General features: G+C 55.0%; 1 protein-coding gene across 1 annotated transcript in view; it reads right to left on the bottom strand.

The window, feature by feature from the left end:
- Window positions 1-17,930, bottom strand: part of IGFN1 (immunoglobulin like and fibronectin type III domain containing 1) — a 35,660-nt gene that overhangs the window by 3,870 nt on the left and 13,860 nt on the right. The window contains exons 12-21 of the mRNA XM_017499416.2: window positions 12,129-17,318; window positions 11,461-11,585; window positions 10,621-10,762; window positions 9,958-10,257; window positions 9,114-9,413; window positions 8,413-8,586; window positions 6,926-7,054; window positions 3,614-3,916; window positions 2,582-2,670; window positions 235-430 (exon numbers count right to left, since the gene is read on the bottom strand). Of these exons, the coding sequence (XP_017354905.1) occupies window positions 235-430; window positions 2,582-2,670; window positions 3,614-3,916; window positions 6,926-7,054; window positions 8,413-8,586; window positions 9,114-9,413; window positions 9,958-10,257; window positions 10,621-10,762; window positions 11,461-11,585; window positions 12,129-17,318 (6,948 nt within the window). The remainder of the gene's footprint in view (window positions 1-234; window positions 431-2,581; window positions 2,671-3,613; window positions 3,917-6,925; window positions 7,055-8,412; window positions 8,587-9,113; window positions 9,414-9,957; window positions 10,258-10,620; window positions 10,763-11,460; window positions 11,586-12,128; window positions 17,319-17,930) is intronic.

Genomic DNA, 17,930 nt, shown 5'->3' with positions numbered 1-17,930 from the left:
GACCGTCTCTAGGCTCCTGAGGCAGAACAATGGAAGTCCCCAGGAAATCTTCCTGGGTCTTTTCTACTTTCTATCACCAAGCAGGGAGGAGAGGTGGAGAATGGAGTCACCTTGCATCCCTGCATACCCAGCCCTGGTAGAGTGGCTGAGACCTATGACCAGAGCAGTGGATACCTCCTTGCCCTGGTGAGTGGCCGAGCCAGCATCCCGAGCCCAGAGCCAGGCCTGCCTCACCTGCCACCCTGATGCGGAAGCTGTGGGCAACCTCCTTCCCCTGTGGGGTCCTCAGCACCACAGTGTAGAGACCGCTGTCCGAGAGGCTTGCTACAGGGATCAGAAGCTGGGTGAGGCCATCCTTGGTGATGGTCACACTTCTTTTGGGCAAGGGCAAGCCATCCTTCAGCCAGGTCACCTCAGGCATGGGCACAGCCTGAGAAAGGAGAGGAAGGAAAAGTTGCGAAGGGGCAGCTGGCAGTTTCACGGAAGTGATGGCATTTAATCTAGGCCGAAGGCAGAAGCGGTGAGAAGAGCCTTCTACAGGGAGAAAGTCGACAAGAAAACACAGGGGGGAAAGAAGGGTGGTGATAAAGTGTGAGGTTGGCAGGTGGGGATGGTAGTGGGTTGGTGGAGCAGGAAAGGAAGTTGGACGGGAGGTTCAGCAAAAATCCAACGTGCCTTCCACGTCACACCTGTACAGACGTCTGATGTTACCCTGCAAGCCAGGAGCTGCTCTTGTCAGATTCTGAGCGGGAAAGCATAATGAGCTCTGGATTCACATGGCAGGGGTGGGATGGGAATGAGAAAGGACTTGTGGGGAGGGGAGCATTAACCACCTTGGCACCCAAGACGACGTCGGAGATAATTTGGGAATCCCAGCAATAGTCCAGGAGGAGAATTGTGGTGTCCTGGCCTTGAACTGTGGTGACCCTGAGCAGGGTGGGGAGGCCACCCCAGCTGCCTGGTGACCATGCCATCAACTCCCTACAGGGCCCTCAGTACAGGGCACGTTGGGCATCAGAGTCAAATGAAGATGCTGATAGTAACTAACTAACCCCATGGGATTGTTCTGAGAATTTAAGGCATTAATACATAGAGGCTGGGCACCGCGGCTCACGCCCGTAATCCCAGCACTTTGGGAGGCCAAGGAGGGTGGATCAGCTCAGGTTGGGAATTCCAGACCAGCCTGACCAACATGGAGAAACCCTGTCTCTACTCAAAATACAAAATTAGCTGGGCGTGGTGGTGCATGCCTGCAATCCCAGCTACTTGGGAGACTGAGTCAGGAGAATCGCTTGAACCTGGGAGGCAGAGATTGTGGTGAGCCGAGCTCACACCATCGCACTCCAGCCTGGGCAACAAGAGTGAAACTCCATCTCAAAATACCAATAATAATAATAATAATAATAGGTGGAAAGCAGAGAGAGCAAGGCCTAGGACATGGTAAACACTCAGTGTGTGTTAAATATTCTTGTCATTATCATTGTCTTATTATGGTTAAGAACAAGTCCTTTGAGTAAGATAGATGGTTTGAATCTTGCTCTGCATGTTATGAGCTTCCTCCACAGATGCTGATGATTTTAACCAATAAGAACAATAACAATATTCAAACATATTGGGAGCTGCCATACGCCTGGCCCTACTTATGCACTTTCAAGATAGTAATTCCTTGAACCCTCAGAACAACCCTTGGAGATAGGTTACTGTTATTATACCGTTTTGACAGGTGAGGAAGGTGAATCACAGAGACGTTAAGATATTTGTGCAGGCGGGGAGAGGTGGCTCACGCCTGTAATCCCAGCACTTTGGGAGACTGAAGCGGGTGGATCACCTGAGGTCCGGAGTTTGAGACCAGCCTAGCCACCATGGTGAGACCCCGTCTCTACTAAAAATACAAAAATGAGCCGGGTGTGGTGGCACCTGCCTGTAATCCCAGCTACTTGGGAGGCTGAGGCAGGAGAATTGCTTGAACGCAGGAGGTGGGGGTGGCGGTGAGCCAAGATCGCACCACTGCACTCCAGACTGGGAGACAGAGCTAGACTCCATCTCAAAAAAAAAAAAAAAAAAACAAAAACCATATATATATATTTGTCCAAAGTCAAACAGCTGTGAGTGATGACAGAATTTGAACACAGGCAGTTTGTACTTTTAGCCACCACCCTACTGTTATAAAGTCAGGTGGTGCTGGTGTTGCTTGAGGTCACTCTGAGTTAAATGCAGGTCGTATGCTTGCACAAAAACACATTGTGAAGTCAAAGCGGATTATTTGCACGGCAGGCTCCCTGAATTCCCACACTAGGAGAGGTGGAGAACAGGAAGAGCCCTAGTTTGGAGGTGCAGTACCAGGAGCCACCGCTAGAGGGATTTGCGGGCCTGGAGCAGAATGGCCACCTAGTGGCCAAGTGAGGGCGGTGCCTTCGAGGAGGACCTGAATCCTTCCTTCATCAGGTCTCGCCTGATTTCCACAAGCCCGGGGAACTGACTAGGGGCCAAAAAGGAACAGCGAAGAAAAGAGCCACAGGGCTGAGTCTGGTCCCTTGGCCTCTCTGGGCTTCCCTCCCCACACCCCTGTAGGTACACTCACTTCAAAGGAGAGAGGCACACGGACAGTGTCCCCAACCTTGACCGTCAGCAAGTCCTTGGTACTGGCGTCCATGAGGAACTTGGGACAGACTGAAACACACAAGGGGACTGGTTACCTCCCTCCTCCCTCGCAGTGGGACTCCTGGTCCCCAGCAAGGCAGGGCTGGAGGGGACGACTGGGCCTGCTGGATTGATGCTGGGATCCCAACACACTGGGGTCTCCGAGGGACTGGAGTGCAGCTGGTGGCAGACTGTTCAGGGGGACCCCAGGGGCTGGTGGGGAGATGCTCGCAGGGGAGGGACAGGAGCTGAGAAAGGGACGCTGCACGGAGAGGGGTGGGCTAGGCTGGAACAGAGGAAGATGCTGATTTGTGACGGGGCGCTTATGTTTTGCAGATGAGATAACCACCAATCTAAGACAGGCAGTGACTTCCTGAGGTCACACCCTGTTCGGGAGGGAGCCAGGACAGACTTCTGGGAGTCTGGACTCTGTGTGCTGTGTATGCGTCTCCCTACTGTCACAGTGACGGCTAGGGTCAGTGTCAGCTTGGGTCAGAGACAGCTCAGGGGCTCGTAGGTGGAGGCAAAGACAATCCTCTTTTCAATAATAACGGGGAGCTGGGCATGCCCCACTCTGAACATGAACCGGGGGAGCCGAGCCGCACGTAGGCCTTCTAAGGCCATGCCCAGGAAGCAGCAGCCCTCTCTCCCGGACAACATCAACTTTGGAGTCTCCATGTTTAAATCCTGGCTCTACCACATACCATGGGTGACAATTTGGGCAAAGTACCTTGAACCTCAGCTTTCTTTTCTGTAACTTAGGAATAAAAACATTAACCTTGTAGCAGAGTTGAAATGAGAAAACATTTCTAAGAAGGAACTGCCTAGCTCAGCGCCCAGCACATAGTAGGTGCTCAATAAATGTTGCTTGCTGAAACTGAGGGTGGGGATCCTGGCTCAGCAAGTGAACGGCGGTCCCCCTCTCAGGAGGGGCCTGCAGGGCTCAGGGGTCGGAGGAGGAGGCAGCACTCACCAGTAATGGGCATGGTTTGCACCAGTGTGTCCAGGGCAGTGGGCTGGCTCTGGCCTCCTTCATTAACTGCTGTCACCCGCACGAAGTAGCCCTCTCTGGGCCGAAGCCCCTTGGCTGTGTAGGTGGTGGCTGGCACGGTGCCCGCATGGCACGGGAGCCATTGGAGGCTGTCTGAGCCGCACAGCTCCACCACGTATCCCTGGGCTTCATCCCCGTCCTGGGTGTCTGGCCCGGCCCAGCTCAGGGTGACGCTGGTGTTTGATGTGTCTGTGACTTGGAGATTCCGTACTGGCCCAGGAGGTCCTGCGGGGCCGAATGGGAGCGTCAGGAATGGCATCTCCTGAGGGAGGCCACTCAGCACGGATATTGATTAGCTTTTCTTGTGGGAGGCTGGGAATTTTTTTCACTTAGCAATTCTGCCTTTAGAGTCTTCCTTGATCCAAATTCTTTTTTTTTTTTCTTTTTTTAAGATGGAGTCTCTCTCTGCCTACCAGGCTAGAGTGCAGTGGCCTGATCTCAGCTCGCTGCAACCTCCACCTTCTGGATTCAAGTGATTCTCCCGCCTCAGCCTCCTGAGTAGCTTGGATTACAAGTGAACACCACCTCGCCTGGCTAATTTTTGTATTTTTAGTAGAGATGGGGTTTCACTAGGCTGGTCTCGAAACCCTGACCTTGTGATCTACCTGCCTCGGCCACTCAAAGTGCTGGGATTACAGGTGTGAGCCTTGATCCAAATTCTTACTCTAACCAGTACTTTGCTATGCACACAGATCCCAGGCCACCTCCCCCAGGAAGCCTTCCTCGACCCATTCCCCTCATTCCTTCACCAACCTGCCGAATGCCTTGTCCTAAATATCCTCCTGTAATTCCTGAAAACCGATATTTTAGTAGATGACCTCTTGGGTTCTATTATCCCGCAAGACTAGACTTCTATGTGTTTGGATTCTGGACTCTAAGCTCTCAGAGTCAAGACTGTGCCTTTTGGGTATGCCAGTGCAGGCTTCCTGTTCTCCACTTGCTGCGTGAGCACAATGATAAGAGCTCCACCCGCCCACAGAGGTTTTAGAACAAGCAAAAAGCACAATGAGTGTGAAAGGGCATGGAAATTGCCCAGCAGTCTAGGGTTCCGGCCCTCAAGCCTGGCTGCACGTTGGAATCACCTGGCGAGCTTAAACATACTGGCACCCAGATGCCACCCCAGAGATTCTGACGTAATTACTCTGGGGTGCAGTCTAGGCATCCACATTTTTAAGAGCTTTCCAGGTGTTTCTAAATATGCAGTGAAGTTTGAAAACCATTGGGCTAGGGCAGTACTTCTCCAACTTTAATTAGTATAGAAGTTACCTGGGCGTTTTGGTCAAAATACAGACCCTGATTCAGGAGGTCTGGGGTGACGCCTGCGATTCAGCATTTCTCATAAGTTCTAATAAGGTGATGTTACTGGATCGTGGACAAGCAATCTCAGCAGCAAGAATCCAGAAAATGGAGTGACTGCTGTGGCATATGTGAGACACTGCTTATCCTATGTATTGTCTTCACTCCCCACCACTGATCAGAGAGGTTAACAGGCTGCAGGCCTGTGGCTCATGCCTGTAATCCCAGCACTTTAGGAGGCTGAGGCAGGAGGATAGCTTGAAAGCAGGAGTTCAAGACCAGCCTAGGCAATATAGTGAGACCCTGTCTCTACAAAAACAACTCAGCAGGTCATGGTGACATAAGCTTATAGTTCCAGCTGCTCAGGAGGCTGAGGCAGGAGGATTGCTTGAGCCCAGGAGTTGGAGGCTGGAGTGAACCAAGATTGCATCACTGCACTCCAGCCTGGGTGAAAGAGTGAGACCCTGCCAAGAAAGAAAAGAAAAGAAAGGAATGAAAGGAAAGAAAGAAGAGAAAGGAATGAAAGGCAAAAAGGAAAGAAGGAGGGAGAGAAAGAAAGAAAGAAAGAAGGAAAGAAAGAAAGAAAGAAGAAAGAAAGGGAGAGGAAAGGAAAGGAAGAAAAGAAGGAAGGAAGGAGAAAGACAGAAAGAAAGGAAGGAAGGGAGAAAGAAGGAAAGGAAAGAGAGAGAGAAGGAGGGAGGGAGGAAGGGAGGGAGGGAAAAGAAAAGATATGACAGGCTTGGTCCATTTGCAAGGAGTAAGTTGCATGGGCCGACTTTCTTCCCCCATCCCTCCATTCCACACCCTGCCCTTCCTAGGACTGAAACTCAGATACCACTTGAACAATGACACTTACAGGATGTTCCGGTCTTGTTGGGTTCATTCAAACAGCCTGAACACCTGCAATGGGCTAGGCCCTGTGGGGCACAGAGTGCTCTCCAGGTGTTACCACCTGCCCCATCCAGCAAGTGCCAGAAATGTGCTGCTCCCCAGAGGACTTGACGCAGGCAAGCTCATTAGGGGAGGAGAAATACAGAACAGCATTTTCTAAGCCGTGTGCCCTGGAGTGACGCTTTTCATAGGTATTTTGTGAAAAAGCTAGATTTGGATCAAGGTTAGACAGCTTTTTCCCCTGGCAGGACTTGTAAATACATAGGCTTACATCATACACATCTTTGATCACAGATATTTTTGCTGTTCCTGTCATTCTCAGAGTTGGCATCTCTTGATACACTCGATGTTCCTGAGACCACAGGTCTCAGAAACGAAATGCTATCTCAGACTCTATGTTTCTCAAGGGCAGAGATCAGGACTGATTCCCCTACTTCCTGGCACAATGCTGGCCATTTAGTAGGTGATGGGCAAATATTCATTGGCTAGAGAATTGATGCTGAGCTTCCCCTGTTACCTGCCCCCTTCCCTGCATGAGGGGCACACTGTGGTGAGTGGATGCTTATTGGACTGGGGCATGTGGGCCAGCTTGGGGGCTGGCCTGCGTAGAGGCCAAAGAGTGAGTGAAGCAATCTTGAAAAGGGTTCTCCTTTTTTTTCTTTTCTTTTTTTTGAGAAAGATTGTCCCTCTGTCGTGCAGACTGGAGTGCAGTGGTGCAATCATAGTTCACTACAGACTCAAACTCCCAGGCTCAAGCAATCCTCCTGCCTCTGCCTCCCAACCAGCTAGGATTACTGGTGTGAACCATTACACCTGGCAGGGAAGGAATCTTCTCATCCCACTGCCTGGCTCCTGGGCCTATTTGATCTTGATGTAGGGCCCCTAAGACATGCTTCACCCGAGAAGCCTTTTGATTTTTATACCCAGCCCTCCTGCCCATCTCCTTCAGGACTGCCCCTGACCTGTGACCTCCTGTCGTGTCCCACCTGGCTTTGGGGCTATCCCGTGCTCACCCCCACCCCCATCCTGGGTTGGTGCTCTACTTACTCATGGGGTCCCGAGCAAAGACGGCATCTGATGGGGGCCCAGGCTCTCCGGGGCCGGAGGGAGCCACAGCTGTGACCCGGAACTCGTACTGACAGCCCTGCTGCACGTCCACCACCGTCCACTTCCTCTCTGTGAACAGCCCACCCATGTGAGTCCCACCCTGATGGGGCTGGACATGGGAGAAAGCTTGGGTGCCTCCGAGTTCTGAAGGAGACCAAGCCTGGGTTCTAACACATCCCTCCCTGCATCCCGCTACCTGCTGCGACTCAGTTCTCTCCAAGGTGGAAAGGGCACTGCTCATAGTGTCAGGGGCCCCGGAGCCCTATCTGGTTCCACCACTGACTTGCTGGGCGTTCTTGGGCAAGTGCCTTAATGTCCCTGGTTGTCTCTGCCTTATAGAGTTGCTGTCATATTTAAATAAAGCAGAATCACTAAATAGTGAAATTGGAAGGATGCCTTTAGTTCATCTCTCTCTTTCCAGAGATAAGGAAACTGAAGTCCTGACAGGCCTTAGCTTCTAAGTAGCAGAGCCATGACCTGAACCCAGGTCTCCTGGGAAGCTGTTCTGAGCCCGTTCTTTCCTCCTCAAACCTGGACTTCCCCAGCACGCATGCAGGGCAAAGAAATTTCGCTAAGGGTTGTCAGAAGACCCCTCAGCATCTGCCCAGCCCTTTGGCTTTTCCAAGTTCTTTCTGATCTCAGAATGCAGTTTGTTTCTCAGGAAACTACTTAGTGGGGAGGGGAGAGGGGGCCTTCTCTCCAGTTTATGGATGTGGAAATTAAGATCTAGGCCCAGCATGGTGGCTCACGCCTACAATCCCAGCACTTTGGGAGGCCAAGATGGGTAGATCACTTTAGGTCAGGAGTTCAAGACCAGCCTGGCCAACATGGTGAAACCTCATCTCTACTCAAAGAACAAAAATCAGCTGGGTGTGGTGGCACGGGCCTGTAGTCCCAGCTACTCGGGAGGCTGAGGCAGGAGAATCAATTGAACCCAGGAGGTGGAGGCTGCAGTGAGCCAAGATCACACCACTGCACTCCAGCCTGGGTGACAGAGTGAGACTCTGTCTCAAAAAAAAATCTAGAGAGGAAGTGAACTGTCCAAGGTCAAGGCCAGAAGTAGAGGGGCCAGGGCTAACAGCTTCATCTCTGACTCCCAGCCAGGATTTCTGAATCAGGACTTCTTGACCTCAGCACAATAGACATTTTTTTTTTTTTTGCCAGATCCTTCTTTGGGTGTTTTGAGAGGCGGGCGTGGGCTCCGTCCTGGGCGCTGTAGGGTGTTTAACAGCGTCCCCGACCTCTTCGCACTAGAGGCCAGTGACGTCTACTCTCCACCCAGTTGTGACAATGAAAAGTGTCTCCAGACATTGCCAAACTACCCTAGACGAGAACCACTGTATTAAACCAATCGGAACTGACAACTCCCTGGGATCCTGGAGCCAGGAGGGGTCTAAGGAAGCTCTGGAAGCCAGGACCATGCTCACCAGGCACAGGCTGGTCGTTCACTGCTGTCCAGGTATTGCTGCCCTTCTTACGCCTCTCAATCAGGTAGCCCAGGATGTGGGCGCTGCCAGGGCCCCGAGGTGCCGTCCATGTTAGTGTAATGCCCTGGCTGGAGGCTGACAGGATGGCTGGTGCGGAAGGAGCCTTGGGGAGAGCTGGGGGCAGGAAGGGGTCCCGTCAGCCAGAGGCTGGGAAAGGTGCCGGCTGCTGGGGAGCCCCTGGGGTAGGAGGCACGGGCACCTGGGGCAGGCCACGCTCCACTCTGTCCTGGGGAGTGTGGGGGCTGAGCCAGCCTGCCCTGGGTCAGTGTTCTGGCTGTTCAGAGGAAGGAATGAAGGGACAGAGAAGGCACTGTAGCCTCGGAGCCTGGAGCCGGCCCTGAGGCCCCTCAGCCTCCAGTCCCCTGATAGGATGTTGGAGGCGGATGCTCCTCTCTCCCTGAGCCAGAGACAGTGGGCTTTGCTGGCCCATACCCTCGCTCCCGGAGACTGTAAAACACTTCCTGATCTGAGTGCCAGATCCCAAATGCAGCTGAGGGAAGGAGTCTCTAGAGTGCTCCAGAAGGGCCTCTGAAGCCCCATCACAGGCTGGTGTCACTAAGCCTCTGGGACAGTCTGCCCACCTCAGCATCGCGGGGAGCCCAGGAGTGTCCCCCAACCCCAGCCCCAGCCTTTTCTCTCACCCTCAGGAGCCACCAATGTCTCCTCGGACTCCAGGGCCTCGCCAGCGCCCTCCGAGGTCACAGCCCGCACTCGGAAGGTGTACTTCCTGCCCGGCTCCACGTGGGCATCCGTGAAGGTGGTGCTGTCAGCGGGGGCCTGGCCCACCTGCAGCCAAGTGCTCCTGCCTGCCTGCTGTCTCTCCACCACGTAGCGCTCTACAGGCCGGCCCCCATCATCCTTTGGGGGCAGCCAGCGAAGGCAGACACCAGCCTTGTGGCAATCCTGAACCTCCAGGGGGCCTTGTGGGAGATCAGGCTTATCTGGGGACCCACAGAGAGGAGCAGGAAGAAGGGAGGGTCAGAGAAGCTGGAGGGGAGCAGCGCTGGTTCCCTCCCCACGCCATCAGTGGATAAGCCAGCAATGGGGCAGACTGTCCAGAGAGGCTTGGGCATTACCCGGAGGGCCACGCATGCTTGACATTCGTCTCCACCGGAACACACACGTGCACCCAGGGATGTGCCATGGAATGTGCCAGGCCCACCATCCAGTGGCTGGTATGGGCACCTGCTTGGCTCACAGCATTCCTACCCTGCTGGCGCCACTCAGGGCTGGGGACCATCATCCCACCCAGCAACTTCCTGAGGGCCCATGTATTGGGCTCAGAGAGGCACAACCGGCTCCAGCCCCTAGCAGGAGCCCAGCACATTGTTGATCTCAACTGCTTTTTCCTAAGCAGTGTGAGCAGAGTTAGGGGTAGGTCTGGATGCAGGTGAGGATCGGAGCCAGCAGAGATCACACCCCAGGCCTGTGCTTGCTGACGGGGAGGGGACTCAGGTCTTGGCTGGGGAAAGACGGGGCTGGTACCTATGACTTGCAGGGTGAACTCAGCCTGCACGGAGCCTCCCTTGCTCCTCAGCGTCACACTGTACTGGCCACAGTCCTTCCTGCCTGCGCTGGGGAGGCACAGCCGTGAGTAGCCATCCCCCAGGTCCACCTGGGCCTCCCTCTCACCACTGCCCACCACCTCGGCCCCGTCCTTCCACCAGGCAGCCTGAATGGGGAGGTGGCTCTGGAAGGGGATCTTCACTGTCACCAGCTTCCCAGCCTTGACCACCAGTGGCTCTCTCAGTTTCTCTGTCACCTCTGGAGCAATAGTGGGGGCATCTAGAAATAAAACAAGAGAGTCAAAGAAGACCAGGGCCCTGGGGAATGCAGAAAGGAGGACCCAGAGAAGGAAGTTTGGACTAAGAGTAAGGAACCCTGTACCCTGCCACATGAGGACTAACAAGGGAACGGGCTTCATCTGCAGCAGGAGAGACCAGGCTGAGACCTCACCGAGGACTTCCTGGCAAGGAAAGAGCTCAGATGCTGGAACAGGCAGGGTATGAGTCGGCTTTTCCCATCATCTTCTCTGGGGATGAGATTAGATACTTGCTGCAGACTAGTCACGTGTTCAGGTGTTTTAAAGCAAGGCACAGCACCTGGTACAAAGACTGTGGGGCAGGGCAGGGCAGGGCTGGGCCTTACCCTGGACAGTCAGGGTGGCCTCGCTCTGCTGGTCGCCGGCTACAAAGGTGTACCTCCCGGCTTGGGTCCCTTGTGCATGTGCGATGAAGAGTCGGCGCACAAGACCGTCTTGCTCAAAGATGACTCCATCCTGGGTGGTGAGCTGGAGACAGGCCAGAGCAGGAGAAGGTCACCCCACCCCCACTGCAGCTCCGCCAGCTGAGCAGAGCCCTTTACTCATGCTGGGATCCTGACAACAGCTGTGTGAATGGAATGTTTACCGCATGCCAATGCCCTCTGTGCTCAGCACCTCATCTAATTGTCATAACAACCTGATGAAGAAGTACTATTATTAGCCCCACTTTATAGATGAGGGAGCCAGAATGTTGGCTGCTTGCTTGAGGTCCCATAACTGGTAGTGGCAAAGCTGGGATCTGAAGCCAGACCTAGCTGATACTGAGGCCCCTGCCCTGAGTCGCTGCAATGTCTCTCTTGGGGTGTCAGCTGTAATGCAGGACAGAGGGGTTGTACAGGGAGATGAGGGCTCCCCTCTGGTTGGGATGAGAAGGTGGCATTTGCACAAGGCCTTGAAGGATGGGTAGGACTCTGCAGGCATAGAAGAGGCGTTTGGCATGGTGGAAGAACAAGGGGTGCGCTGAGGGGCGTAGGATACACATCATTTAAAAATCCAATTTTATTTTAAACACACCAAGTTAGTAGCTATTGAAATGTCTCTCAGGGTGGATACATTAGTAAAACGAAGGAAAAGAATCTTTCTTTCAAAGCCTCTACCCGCCTCCTCTTCCCTGCTTTACCTCTGTCCCTCCCGCTTGTAAAGAGAAGGTGTGAGGGAGGCAGTACCTTGACTCCATCCTTAAACCAGGTGCCGGGTCCCAGGTCGCTGGTGAGGGTACAGGAGAGTGTGGTAGCCTCTCCCTGCTGCACCTCCATGTCAGCCAGGCCCTGGGAGAAGTGGCCCATGGGGCCTGGAGGGACACAGAGGGAGTCCTCAGGGCCGAGCCTCCCAGGCCATGGCCTGCACTCTGCCCTGCAGGGCCACCGTGGTCCTGCCAATGGGATCAGCTGGTGTCAGCAGGGTGGTTCCTATGCTGCCTTGGCGCCAACGCCTTGGTCTTCCCAGACAGGAGACCAAGCATTGCTGCTTTTCTCAGCAGGACCTAGGCTGGTCCAGGACACCTGGGGAGTAAGGTATATGAAGCCCCCCCACTGTCCACCAGGTCACAGAGGGGAGAAGTCTGGTAACCCACAGAGAGTTGGGTCCATAACCCTGGTGCTGTGGACATCAGGTATCATGAGTAGAAACCTAGGAGACCTCTGAGCCTCTCACAGGCTGGATCCCATCTGCACAAAGAGGAAAAGGTTGTTTCCTAAATTTGCAAAACGTTCCTGAGAGTGGAACAGACTCCTGGGGCCGGAGGCAGAATTGGGACAGACCCAAGCATCCTAGTGGTCAGGGAGCTCCCCCTGTCTCTAGCCCACTGGAGCCGGCTCAGTGGAGAAACACCTACTTCGGGCCTCCTTGGAGAGCCTGCCAGTGCCAGGCTTGCATCTGGATGTGGAACTCTGGGTAGCATCTCTCTTCTCTCCACAGACGTCCAACCTGCCGTCTTTGCCACCTCCCTTGCTACCAAGGTGACCGGGGGACTCCCAGCTCTGGTCTTCATTCAGCATCTCATCTTGGCAGCCCCAGGTCTCCCCAACTGGTGGCTGCCCCCTGCTTCCGACCCTGTCTGCTCCCCTTCTCTTTGTTCCTCCAACCTCAGCCCCTGACTGTGCCTGAGACCTGCCCCTGAGTGAGCCAGGCCTCCTGCCTGACCTCCCAGCCTCTTCTGCTCCCTGCCTCTCATCCTCCTTTAGGGCCCCAGGACCCTGGGCCTCACCATTCTCAGCCTTCAGGGACCCCAAGGGCCCCCTCTTTCCTCCTCTCTGTCCCTTGTCTAGCTGAGAGCTCAGACCCTGGGTCCCTCCTGACCCATCTCCAGAGGCTTTTCTGCCAAAGGGACCATCTAAGCCATGCCAGGCTCCCTGAGGACCTGACTCCCCAGGTTTTGGGGTGAAGACATTCCCCAACTCAGTAGAATTCCCTTTGCCCAGGATACCTGAGTCCTCTGTGCCACCAGACCTGCCCCTTCCAGGACTTGAACTTTTGCTATCCGGGGACCATGGGCTTTGGCATCCACCAGCCACCTCTTGGCCTGGTGCACCCTCCCTGCCCTTAAAGCCCCCTGGCCCTTCCTGGGTCCTACCAAAAGCAATGTCTTTCTCCTGCAGAGAACTGGAAGCCCTGGAGCCTGTTGGCTGCTTCCCAGCACCTGTGCTTCCTCGGCCCAACGCCTGGTCTTCCCAATCGGGAGCCCAGGCATTGCTCATCCGTTGGCTGTCAGCAGGCCCTGATGTCATCTTGCCCCTTTCCCCAGGCATAGAGCTGCTGTCCAGATCCTGGCCTGTCCCTGCTGAGCTCTGTGAGCCTGCTCCCATCCTTCTGCCTCCCAAAAGTGAGTCCCCATCTCCCTGAGATGCTGATCCCCCCCAGCCAGCAACTCTACCCCTGTCTGTCATTCCTGGGCCTGCTTTCCAGATGTCCTGTTCATATCCAGACCCCAGAGCAGCCATTCCTGCCCAAGTCTCACCTTCCACTGCCCCGTTGCCATCAAGAAACCCAGAAGCCCCTATAATCCCTGTGTGGTCTAGAGATCTATCCTTCGCCTTGGGAGCCCCTTTGTCCCTAGAAGACGCTGGAGTCCCAGAACTATCTTGCCACTCTTTGACATCTGATTTTCCCTTGGTATCAGCAGCCTTCTCAGCCTCAGGGATCCTTGAGGTTCTGTAGCCCCCAAGACCCTTGGTGGAGCCTCGCCCATCTGAAAGAGCCTGTGGCCCTCCCTGAGAACCCAGCACCCCCAGGCCCCTGTCTCTGTGTGCTGTGCCACTTGCCGCGCCCGCCATTCCAGCCATAGACTCCACCCCAGGTCCTGCCCCATCCACAAGCCCTGTTCCTCTGGCTATCTCTGGACCATCCTTGGAGCTTGTGCCACCCTCTGATGTTACCCAATATCCTGACCTGTGCCCCATGGCTTCGTGACCTCTGGGTCTAGCCTGACGTCCTGTTCCTGCCAGTGAGCCTGGCACTCCAAGACTCCCTGAGCCATCTCCACAACCCATCTCACCCCCTGGCCCCATTTCCCCAGATCCTCCTGAGCCTCCCCTATAACTGACCTCACCCCCTGATGCCATGCCATCAGTTCCCCCAAAGCCTCGCCTAGAACCTGCCTCACTTCCTGACGGAATCCTCCCAGAACCCCCTAAAACATTCCTATAACCTGCTTCCCCTCCTGAACTGATTTTTCCAGAACCACTTACACCATTCTTATAATCTGTGTAACTTCCTGAACCCATTCCCTCAGGAGCCCCCAAATCCTTCCTATAACGTGCCTCATCCACTGACTCCATCTCCCCAGAGCCCCCTAAACCATCCCTAAAACCTGCCTTACTCCCTGAGCCCATTCCCTCAGGAGCCCCCAGATCCTTCCTATAACCTTCCTCATTCACTGACTCCATTTCCCCAGAACCCCTTAAGCCACCCCTATAACCTGCCTTGCTCCCTGAACCCACTCCCTCAGAAAAACCCAAATCCTTCCTATAGCCTGCCTCATCAATTGACCTCAGTTCCCCAGAACCCCTTAAACCCCCCCTGTAACCTGTCTTGCTCCCTGTGCCCATTCCCTCAGGAGCCCCCAGATCCTCCCTATAGCCTGACCCCATCTCCCCAGAACCCCTTAAACCACCCCTATAACCTGTGCCCATTCCCTCAGGAACCCCCAAATCTTTCCTATGATCTGCTTCAGCCACTGATCCCATTTCCCTGGAACCCTTTAAACCACCCCTATAATCTGCCTTGCTCCCTGAACCCATTCCCTCAGGAGCCCCTAAATATTTCCTATAATCTGCTTCATCCATTGACCCCATTTCCCCAGAACCCCCTACACCATCCCTATAAGCAGCCTTGCTCCCCGAACCCATATTCTCAGGAGCCCCCAAATCTTTCCTATAACCTTCCTTATCCACTGACCCCATTTCCCCAGAACTCCCAATACCTTTCCTACAACCTGGCCCACCTGCTGATCCCATTCCTTGGACGCCCCCTGAACCATCTCTAAAGCCTGCCTCAGCCCCTGGCCCTGTACTTCTAGGCCCCAGGCCCCTTGACCCTCCTCCATATGCTGCTCTGACCCCAGTTCCCTGAGCCCCTGGATGTTCTGATCCATCCTCATCACCCCGCACACTGCCAGCCCCATAAGCCCACTGGCTCTCAGAAGCAGCCCCGATGTGAGGCGTGAGTGCCTCACGGTCCCTGGTATCGTCCCTATAAGTAGCTCCAGCTCCAGAGGCCCTGGCACCAGGGTATCTTGTCCCATCCCTCTCACCCACTTTGCTCCCTGCCCTCAGAGACCCCGGCTCCATGGCTCCTGGACCCCCAGAGCCATCTTCATAGCCCCCTTCTCCAAAGGCCCCCAGGTCCTCTGAGGCCCTGAAGCCCCCATAATTACCAGTCTGACCCCAAGGCCTTATTCTTCCGGAGCTCCCTGGGTCTGCTTCCACACTTCGAGTCCCAACAGTCTCCAGTGCTCCAGGGGCCTTGAAACCACCTCTACCCACAGACCCCACCATCCCAGGACTCCCTAGGGGGCCATCTGAATGGTGCCCTCCCCCAGGGCCCATGCCACCCTGGCATGCAGAGGCCCAATTCTTGGCTCCACCCATGGGTGCTCCATCAGGGCCACCTGAGCCATTCTTAAGACTGGCAACTCTCCCAGGCCCTCCTCCTGCAGGGCCAGAATCTTCTTTGTTTCCAGACCACACTTCCCTGGGCACTGTGGAGCTATGCTTGTAAGCACCCCCTTCCTCAGACTCCATTCCCACAGGTGCCCCAGGGGACACTCTACAACCAGCACCACGGCTGGATCCCATTTCTCCTGGCACCCCTGAGCCATAGCTATAACCAGCCCCGCTTTCAGAACCTATTCCCCTAGAATATCCTAAGCCACTCTCATACCTAGATTCCATCCTCCCAGGACCTTCCAAGCCATCCTTATAACCTGTCTCACCTCTGGGTCCTTTTACTCCAGCGCCCCCTGACCCATTCCAGAAATCTGGTTCAGACCCTATTGACCCAGGACCTCTGAATCCTTCTGTATCTCCTAGTGTTCCCCCAGATCCCTGAGCACCCAGGCCTGGAGACCGACTTAGCCCATGGCTTCTGGCCTCCACCCCCTGACCAGACTCTGTCAGTCCAGCCACCCAGACACCACCCATACCCTCTTGCCCTTGGACCCCAGTTTTTCCGAGGCTAGATGGCGTGTCATCCCAAGGACTTGTGCCCTTAGAGTCTATTGTGCCAGCACCACCTTCTGCTTTGTGACCTGCTGTCCAGCCCTGGGAAGACTGGAAGCTTCTGGGCTCATCTCCTACCTCGCCTGAGGCCCAAGCTATTTCCTGGCCATCCCTTCCTCTGAGCCCCCGGAGGCCACTTTCACAGCCCCTGGGGTCTCCTGGGCCTCCAGGGCCAGTTTTGTAGACACTTCCTCCAACGATGGACTCCCCCTGGTATAGACCATCTGCCTCCTGCAGAGAGTCTTCAGCTTTGGCCTCAGGACTCCCATCTCCCAGAAGGAATTTTGTACCACCTGATACTGATGGTTCCTGGAAGTCCTTGCCTCCAGGTGTCTGTCCTAGAAACTCTCCTGATCCCCAGTAGCCCCTGGCATCCCCATAGTCAGTAAGTGTACCTCCTCGGGAACCCCAGGATTCAGGGCCCATGCCTGCCTTGGAGCCAGAACCTCTCCCTCCAGTAAACTCCAGGGTGCCAGGACCTCCTGCCCCATTGCTGCCTCCAGCTTCCCCCAGGCCAGTCCCACTACCCCACACTACGACTCCTCTCCTGGCTTCCCTACTCGAAGCATCCCCTCCCTCCGTCTCAGCCAGGCTATCATACTGCGAAATCTTCTCCACCTGCTTTCCTCTTGGCCAGGGCCCTACAGGATCAGACTGGCATCCCTGCAGGTCCCTCTTTCCTCTCCCAGGTCCCAGTCGAGCATCCCACAGTTGCTCCTGGCAGTGCCTGTCCAGTTGTCCTCCACTGTCCCCTCCGTGCTCCTTTCCTTCCCTGCTGCTCCCCAGTCCTCCAGCCTGAAGCGGACGGGACCCAGCCTCCCAGCCTCCTGCTGTCCTCCAGCATCCATCACCCTTGCTATCTCTGCCACCATCTTGCTGTCGTTTTTCTGGGAGGCCCAACCCTGATTCTGAGCTCTCTACCTGTAGATGGACCCCCCCTGCAAGGTTTCCAGCCCAGCCTCCCTCTCTGCGGGGCTGATTTTCCCTAGGAAGAGTGACTCTGCTTGTCTCTGCTTCTAGAAAGCCCTCACCCTCCTGTCCAGGGCCCCAGGATGAGTTGGCTGCCCCTTTGTCCCCCATCAAGGAGTAGCCATGCCTGCCAAGGCCGTCCCTGTCTGGGCTGGCTATGTGCTGGTGCCCGGAAGCCAGCCCAGCCCCATCAAGGGAGCTCCCCCTAGGGCCCTGCTCTCTGAATTTCTCTCCCTGGCTGCTGGTGCTCCCGGAGTCTTCTACTCCTGAGGCCTGGGCTCCTTGCTTCTGCAGTTGGTGGTCAGCACTTGTGGACTGAAGGTCTTTATTCTTCCCAGCTTCAGTGAGGGGTTATTCACGTGGAAGGTCAGTGCCCACATAGAGAGGCAAGAGAAAATACCAAAACTCCAGTTAAATCTGGCCAAAGCACCTGCCTGAGCCCAGCTGCCCACCTGACCTTGGCTTCCCCAGTAGAGAAGAAAGCCGACCATCTGGGGAGGCAGCCAGACTGTTCCAGGGATGAATGGGTGAATCCCATCACCACCTCCCCGCTTCCTATACCCACAGACCACCTGCTACAGGGTTCACGAGGATTTTGGAGAAAATGCATAAGCCAGAAGTCATTTGTAATCAAACTGCCGCAGCAGGTGCATGGTTTTTAAAATATCTACTTGCTCTACTACCTGCCTTACTTATGTCCAATTTACACTTTTCTGGGAACAACTTGAACCCAAATTTCAATCCCCAGGGAGGTTTCAGAGTATTCTCTGGTCTGGTGCAGGGGGTTCTCATCCACACCGAACCTAGGCCACTGTCCCCAGGCTGCCTAGGACCGTACAGCCATCTGTGCCCCAGAGTAATTCCAAGAGACCCAGTGGAGCAGGCACATGTGGCCATGACGGTCTGCACTGCAGTGGGTGGAGAGTAATCTAAGGAGGCTTCCTTATTCT

This window comes from Cebus imitator, unplaced genomic scaffold (assembly GCF_001604975.1).
Source record: "Cebus imitator isolate Cc_AM_T3 unplaced genomic scaffold, Cebus_imitator-1.0 Scaffold257, whole genome shotgun sequence".
NCBI classification, from domain to species: domain Eukaryota; kingdom Metazoa; phylum Chordata; class Mammalia; order Primates; family Cebidae; genus Cebus; species Cebus imitator.
Note: the sequence above shows the minus strand (reverse complement) of the source record. Positions and strands in the feature narration are given on the sequence as shown.